The sequence below is a fragment of the Humulus lupulus genome, chromosome X, assembly GCF_963169125.1.
Source record: "Humulus lupulus chromosome X, drHumLupu1.1, whole genome shotgun sequence".
Lineage (NCBI taxonomy): Eukaryota > Viridiplantae > Streptophyta > Magnoliopsida > Rosales > Cannabaceae > Humulus > Humulus lupulus.
The window spans coordinates 171,182,101-171,190,819 of record NC_084802.1 but is presented as its reverse complement, the minus strand read 5'-3'; the positions used below and the strand labels follow the sequence as shown (position 1 = coordinate 171,190,819).

At 42.4% G+C, this 8,719-nt stretch overlaps 1 protein-coding gene across 1 annotated transcript; it reads left to right on the top strand.

Annotated features, from left to right (window-relative positions):
• Positions 1-6,883: 6,883 nt before the first annotated feature.
• LOC133806451 (uncharacterized) lies at positions 6,884-7,390 on the top strand. Its single transcript, XM_062244550.1, has one exon. It carries the CDS (start codon positions 6,884-6,886, stop codon positions 7,388-7,390), a length of 507 nt encoding a protein of 168 aa, XP_062100534.1.
• The last annotated feature ends 1,329 nt before the right edge of the window (positions 7,391-8,719 follow it).

Genomic DNA, 8,719 nt, shown 5'->3' with positions numbered 1-8,719 from the left:
AGGAAGACTAGACCAAAGCCGCCAGTGGGTCTGGTAAACCCAATGGCAACGACAAAGGAAACAATAATAATGGAGGAAAAATAGAAAATTCTGAACCAACAACATCTGATAACAAGCGCCCTAAACAAAACATATACGAGCCAAGGTTCACTAATTACACTACCCTGGTTGATAGCCATGTTGAAGTGTATTAAGCCAGTCATACCATCATTCCCTTTAGGCGACCAGCCCCTATTAGGAAATTCATATCCAAAAGGGATACAACTAAGCTTTGTCGTTTTCACAACGACTATGGCCATGATACTAATGTGTGTAACCAGCTTAAGGACAAGATCGAGTTTCTTATTCAACAAGGACATCTGAGGAGATATGTATGACAAAGGGCAAATTCCCAGCAGGAGGCTCATAAAGGCAGCGAGTAGGCACCTGTGTGCCAACGCTCGCCTCCTCTATAGCCAGCTCCTGTTGCTGGTACATTGCTAACTATCTGTGGGGGACCACATATATCTGGTGACAGTGGTAAGGCAAGGGAAAGATATGCCAGAACCCTACCTCACGGTCAAGACATCGAAATGCTAAACATTGAGGAGTGAACTCCCAAAAAAGGTTGAATAGAGGAAGAATTACTAACTTTCTCCGAGCTGGATGCACAGCATGTCCGATTCCCCCACTCAAATCCTATGGTTTTGGATGTTTAGATAGTCGACATGATGGTGAAACAAGTGTTGGTACATACTAGAAGCTCGGTCAACATTTTATACAAATCTTCACTAGAAAGAATGAAATTATTAGTGCAAGATTTAGAACCATGCAACCAAACCATCTATGGTTTTTCTGGCGAAGGGATAACACCAACCAGGTCAGTCAAACTCCCAGTCACAGCAGGAGCTGAACCAGCGAACAAGACATTGCTCGCTACTTTTATAGTAGTTGATTGTCCGTCCGCACATAATTTTGTGATCAGAAGACCCATACTCGTTGATCTGGAAGCCGTAACTTCGGTCTGGCATCTGGCCATGAAATTTCCAACTGATGCAGGTGTCGAGTGCATGTTAGGGAATAAGCAAGAGGCCAGAGATTGTTATAACTCCTCGATCACGAAGGCGAGAAGAGGTGGATCAGGGAGCACAGCAGAGAAAAGGTTGTTGGTGATAAATGAATCACAAGCCCAATCAGGTGAACAAGTCACTAAATAGGGAGTTGCCCAAAGTGAGGATAGAGACTTAGATCCTCGCTTTGGGGATTATGAAGAGAACATTGGGCCTGTGGAGGACTTTGAGGAGGTCCAACTAGAAGAAGAAGATCCGACCAGATTGGTGAAAGTTGATAAAAACTTAAAGAAAACAATAAAGAAAGAGTTGGTGGAGTTCTTGAGGAGGCACCTGGAAGTCTTTTCCTGGTCGCATAAAGATATGGTTGGGATAGACCCAGCAATGATTAGTCATGTCTTGAATATAGACAAAAATCATCCACCAGTGCAACAAAAAAGATGGTTGCTCGACAAAGACAGATCTAAAGCCTTAAAGGAAGAAGTCGAGAAGTTGAAGGAAAATGGATTCATCAGGGTAGCGTTTGATCCATCTTGGGTCTCTAATCCCGTACTAGTTCCCAAACCAAATGGTAAGTGGAGGACGTGCATGGATTTCACAGACCTTAATAAAGCATGTCCGAAGGATTGTTTCCCACTTCTAAGAATTAACCAGCTGGTCGATGCTACATCAGGACATGAAGTTTTTTCAGTCATGGATGCGTACTCCGGCTATAATCAAATTAGTATGCATCCACCTAATAAAGACCACACTAGCTTTCGAACAGATACCGGACTTTACTGCTACAAAGTAATGCCCTTCGGTTTGAAAAATGCAGGTGCGACTTACCTGCGACAAGTCAACCACATGTTCAAAGAATTGATTGGTAATAACATGGAAGTTTATGTCGATGATATGTTGGTGAAGTTGAGAAAGGCCAGTGAACACATCAAGGACCTATAGGAATGCTTCAACATCTTGAACAAATATCAGATGAAGCTTAATCCTCTAAAGTGTTCCTTTAGTGTGGGACCAAGAAATTTTTTGGGATTCATAGTAAACTCGTGAGGAATTGAAGCGAATCCCGAAAAGATTCCAGCACTGATTGAGATGCAGTCACCAGCCAAAGTCAAAGATGTGCAAAGTCTGACAGGAAGAATTACGGCTCTGAGTAGACTCATATCTTAGTCTACGGACAATTGTGTCCCATTTTTTAATCTACTCAGAGGAAACAAAAAGTTTGAATGGACAGAAGAATGTGAACAGGCTTTCAGGCGCTCAAAGCCCATATGTCGCAACCGCCCATCTTGTCCAAGCCGGTCGAAGGAGACACTTTGTACATCTACTCAGCCATAATAGAGTATGTTGCCATTGCTGTTTTAATTAGGGATGAAGACAACATTCAAAAAGTAGTATACTACAAGGCTAGTGGGAGCGGAATTACGATATCCGGCTATAGATAAATTGGCTTAATGCTTGATACTGGTGTCTAGAAAATTGTGACCCTACTTTCAAGCTCACCCATAATAGTGCTTACCGACTAGCCACTATGGCAAGTCTTGCAGATTCCAGAAGTCGCTGGTCGACTATTAAAATGGGCAGTTGAGCTAGGGCAGTTTGAAATTTCCTATGCACCTCGAGCAGCAACAAAGGGACAAGCCTTGGCAGATTTCGTAGTTGAATTCACCAGACTCCCTGCCAGAGAGTCGATTATAAAGACAGATGATCAAAATCAAACTCCCACCTAGAGACTGTTCGTAGATGGATCATCTAACGAGCACAACACGGGGGCAAGGCTGATCTTAATCACTCCCGAGGGACATCGGTTTCATTGTGCAATCAGATTCAACTTTACAGCCTCCAACAATGAAGCTGAGTATGAGGCGCTGCTCACAGGTTTGAGACTAGCCAAGGATATGAGCATAAAGTCACTAGAAATATATAGTTGTTATCCCCAAAATTTGAAAACGATGATATGGCAATAAAAGTGACAAGTGGCAAGAAATGGCTGGGTCAAAGGTTGTAGATTAATCTGGTGATATTACTGACATGAAAATTGTTTATCTGGTTTGGAAGTAATCTGTCCGACCAGGTAGAATTTCTGTCCGACCGGTAAAGATTTTCGACTGACCAGTCACCTGTCTTGGCCGACCAGTGAAGTGCTTGGCCGACCAGTCACCTATCTTGGCCGACCAGTGAAGTGTGTGGCCGACCAGTCAAGTGTTTTTGCCGACCAGTCGAGTGTTTTGCCCGACCATTCAAGTGCTTTGGCTGACCAGTCTCTCTTCAAGGATTGAAGATGGCCGACTAGACAGATCATCATTATGCAGCGAAATTTCAGTAATGGCTTCGGCTAGAATTAGTCGTACCCACGTGGGAATCTCTCAGATTATCCCAAAGAAATCGCATATTGTTGTATTTTAAATTTTATTATTAATTAAATATTGTGATAGCAACAGAAATATCCCGATGATGAGGGATTTCGATTTGTACGATCCTGAGCTTATAAATAAAGAGCTCATGGCATCATTGAGAGGATTCGAACTCTGATTTTCTTGAGAGAGTACTTGTATTCTGAGAGAAATATTGTATTCTTTTCATTTACACTTAAGAAACTCAATTGACACAGGTTCATCTGATCTTGAGTGTAGATCCATAAATCACAACTCTAAGTGGATTAGGCTATTGCCAACATATTGGGGCTGAACCACTATAAAAATTATCAGTGTCGTTTTTTTTTTTTTTTTTTTGATCAAGAAGAAAGGATAACTTCATTAATCAAACCAACAGTACAAACAATACAGCAGAAAAACAACAACAAGAGGCTAAGCTACAGCCACTCCAAAACAGCCAAACACCAGTAAACAATCCAAAAAAATAATACAAACTAGTACCACTAACTACAGAGGCTAAACAACAAGCCTCACCAAACTAGCCAATACAACAAAAAAACTGAGAAGCTAACAGACCAGATAAAACATCAAGCTGTTGTAGCAAACTGAATTATAAAATGATGCTCCTTAGCAAAAAGTTTATGCTTTTGAATACTGAACAGTTGCAAACTTCTTATGGATAGTTGCAATATTCTTTGTTGGAATATCAGAGGATTGAATAACCCGAAAAAACAAGAAGTTGTGTTAGATACCTGTAGTAAGAATAAGGTTGGAATTGGAGCTATTTTAGAAAATAAAATGAAGGTTAACAGAGTGCAGGAAGTAATGGATAATAAATTTGGGAACTGGGATTACTATACTAGTCCGGTGATTGAGGGAAGGATTTTGATTATATGGAGGAAAGTGTTTGTCAAAGTTAGTGTATTAGAGGAGAATGCTCGGTGTGTTCACTGCCTTGTTAAAATGGCAGGTCACAAAAGCTCCTTTAATATTGCATTTGTCTATGGCAGAAATACTTTGGAAGAGAGGAAAACTTTATGGAATGGTTTATCTCAAATAGTTTGTTCGGATAACCCTTGGATGGTTCTTGGGGACTTTAATGCAACTTTTACAGCTAGAGGAAAATCAGTGTCTTCTACTGAAATGGTTGATTCTTCTCAGTGGCTGTCTTTGTCTAATCTGGAAGCGCTTAAGAGTACGGGTTCGTTTTATACCTGGACTAATAATCAAGATGGGGATGCTAGAATCTACTCTAAAATAGATCATGTGTTCATAAATGAGGAGTGGTTAGATGGATTTCCTAATACCACTGCTGTCTTTAAATGGGAGCCTTATTCTGATCACTGTGCGTGTACAATTTCCATTTTTCCTGTGGAAGATTTGGGTACTAAGCCTTTTAGATTTTACAATTTTTGGACTGAGCATAGGAATTTTAAGCAGTTGGTTTTAGACAACTGGAGGCAGCCATTGAAAGGAAGAGGGCTGAAGGCTATTTATCTTAAGTCAATGAGATTAAAGCATAAATTGAAGAGGTTTAATTTGGACTGTTTTGGGGATTTAGGAATTAAGTTTCAATCAGCCAAAAGTGCCTATCAGGAAGCAATGTTCCAAGCTCAACTTCAGCCTCATAATATTACAATCCAGGACAGGGTCAAGCTTTCATCGGAAGAATTCAGAATTCAAGAAAAAATGTACCATAGCTTTTTGACTCAAAGAAGCAAAATTAATTGGCTGCGACAGGGGGACATGAACACGGCTTTCTTCCACGCTTGTCTGAAGAAACGTAAGGTGGCTAATAGAATAGCTACCTATGTTGATGAGCAAGGGAAAGTGATAGATAGTTACCCTGAAGTTGTGTCTCACTTTTTGAACCATTTTAGGGGAATAATGGGAAGTCCCAGTTCTGTCACCAAGGAGATAAACAGGATGTATATTGCAATGGGGGATAAGCTATCTTTGGATCAACAGGTTATGTCACTGAGGCCATTCACACATAAGGAGATCAGGGAGGCAATGTTCAGCATTTCTAGTATTAAATCTCCGGGACCAGACGGATATGGTTCAGCGTTTTTTAAGGAGATGTGGTCGGAAATTGGAGGTCAGATCAGTAATGCTGTTCAGAACTTCTTTGAAACAGGGATCATACCTGAGGAGTTATTGAACACATCTTTATCTTTGATTCCTAAAGTGGATAGTCCGAATAGAGCAGTTGATTATAGACTGATCGCTTGCTGCACTACACTCTACAAATGTGTTTCAAAGCTTCTTTGTAGTCGATTAGCTAAAGTGCTTCCTGTTTTGGTTCATCCTAATCAAGGAGCTTTTATACAAGGAAGGTCAATTGCTCATAATGTTCTCATCTGTCAAGATATTATTAAGCACTATAATAGATCGGTTGTTTCCCCAAGATGTGCGATAAAAATTGATATTAGTAAAGCCTATGATACAATTGATTGGAGGTTTATTGAGGAGCTTTTAAAGGCTCTTTGCTTCCCAGCTAGATTTATAGGCTGGATAATGACTTGCCTGTGCAAAACTTCATATTCACTAATATTGAATGGCAGGATTCAAGGTCAGTTTAGAGGTGCTAAGGGTCTTTTCCAAGGGGATCCGATTTCTCCTCTTTTATTTGTCCTAGTGATGGATTATCTGACCCGTAGCCTCCTATTTGCAGCTCAGAATTCAGCTTTTAGATTTCATCCTATGTGTAAGAGCCTCAAGCTTATTAGCTTATGCTTTGCTGACGACTTGTTGATTTTCTGTAAAGGTTCTTTGTCCTCAGTTTAGGTGATAAAGGGGGTGCTTGGGGAGTTTGGTTCTGTCACTGGTCTACACTTAAATGAGAACAAATCCCAGATTTATTTTGGAGGCATTTCGGAGGCTGGAAAAAGGATTTTGGCTGCTGAAATGAATCTGTCAGAGGGAATTTTTCCCCTAAAGTATCTTGGTGTGCCAATGAGACCAACCAAGTGGAATCATGAGGACTGTGATGTCATTATTCAAAAAATCAAGAGGAATCTTCACACTTGGGCTAGTAGGCATCTGTCTTATGCCGGTAGAATGCAATTGATTCACTCGGTCCTTTTTGGATTAAGGATCTATTGGATGAGTATCTTTGTGCTTCCCCAAAGCATCATAAAGGAAATTTAGAGACTTTGTCGTGGGTTCCTTTGGGGAGTCAATGGAAATAGGTGTAAGATTCATGTAGCCTCTTGGGATAAGGTTTGTTTGCCTAAGGCTCTAGGGGGGCTCGGTTTCAGAAATGGTAAAAAATGGAACCATGCTATTTTGGCCAAGTTTATGTGGGCTATATCTGAGAAAGTTGTTCTTCTGTGGGTGAAATGGATAAATTCCATTTATTTAAAAGGAGCTGACTTCTGGTCCTATAAGGTGCCCCCAGATACCAGCTGGTACTGGCGCAAGTTGTGTAACCTTAGGAGAATATATAGCAGGGATGAGATAATGGCTGCTAGTGCTTCAGGAAAATTTTGTCCTGCCAGAATCTATTCCAGCTCTCTTCAAGTTCAGCAGGTGGGCTATTACAAGGCTGTTTGGTGTAAGCTATCTCTACCTAAGCATAGGTTTCTGCTTTGGCAAGTAGTCAATTCTCTTCTACTTACTCTTGACAATCTGAGTCGGTTCAAAGTGCATATAGAATCTCCTTTATTCCCTGTTTGTGGAGAGGTTGATGAGAGTCATGCCCATCTCTTTTTTGATTGCTCATTGTCTAAGCAGGTGTTGGCTCATGTTTGTGACTGGTTAGATGGGAATGGCTGGCCTGCTAAATTTGACAGTTGGAGAGTTTGGTTAGCCAGCAGGAAGTCTGTGTTCATTCATCAGATTGCAACTATGATTCTAGTTGCTTCTGTTTACAGCATTTGGAGAAATCGTAACAATTGCATCTTTGAGTTATCTTCTAAGTCTGCATTGAGCATAGTTGCGGAAATTAAGGCTGTTCTTCATCATTGAGTGTCGTTTTTTCTCTTGAAGGTTTATTGTAGTTTTGACGTCTACTCGTCGTTGGCCAAAATCATGGTCAACATTTTGGTGCTTTCATTGAGAGCCTGAAGAGAAAGAAGACACGATTACCGTATTACTATGCGCCCAAGAACACCAATGCGGCCTCCAAGAAGCCAGGCTCATCTAAAGAGCATGCTAGATCAGAAGGTCCTGGCCCTCAAGACCATGAGACTAAGCCCAGGGTCTTTCTCGAGGAGATGACTCCAGAAGTTGAACAACTCGAGGAAGTCATGGGGGCCTTCCAAGATGAGATGGCACAATTTAACACCCGGCAGGAGTAATTCGCTGAAGAGATGTCTAGACAGAAAGCTGCGTTTGAGCAGCAAAGACGGGAGATGGACGCCAGGAGCGAAGAGATCAGGCGACGGCAGGAGGAGGCCGATAGGCGACACCGCGAGGCTGCACTCGCTCTGGAGGCGACTACATAGTTGACCCAGGCCAATGCCTAAGCTGCAGCTACCCAAGGAGCAAGGAATACAGATGTTGGTCAAAAAACCACTGACAGACCCAATTCTCGAGGGCCAAACAGAAGCGGGAGCAATCCTCCTGGTTGGAAAGATGATGGGTTCCAATCTGGCACTGCCTCGACTCAAAGGGGGAACTATAGAACCCCCTCTAGGAGCCACCGATCAGAAACTTCTAGATCTGGGAGTCACCGATCGGGCAATAAAAAGACTTCACCCGGGTAGGAACAAACCAGAACTCCTTGAGGTAAAGAAGCTTCGCACTTCAAAGATGGGCATGGTCGTGATGAGGCCGATAGTCATCACACCGACCAATCGAAGGAAAAAGATGGCAACGACCAGCAAGGAGGAAAAGACTGCCCGACACAGACAGGAAGGCCACCACTGCATCCCAGCCAGCAGTGCAGTGGGAAGGAGCACGTCTCGCGCGGTAATCCTTTCGAAAAAATTCGGAGCACAGTGTTTGATCGATTGGGAAGATGTACCTCTAAGAAGGATTTAAGAGATGTCATTGCTAACAAAAGAAGGACCATCCTGGTCGAAGGGTGAGATCCGACCCGACCTACCAGTCAAGTAGAAATACTTGATGACAGTGCGCCGGATAGGAATGCCCGACCAGGGGGTCCAGACCTTGAGCCCCCAACGGTCGCCCCAGGCATCCAAACCCAGCTGATGCACTAACGGCTGCAGTTCAAGGTTTTTTGAAATGACCTTCTGCAATCGATTCGGTAGACCATAGGAGTGGTAGCTTGTTTTGTGCCTGAATCAGAGCAGCCCAGCCGCCAGCAAAGTATAAAGCACCGGTACTGCCAGT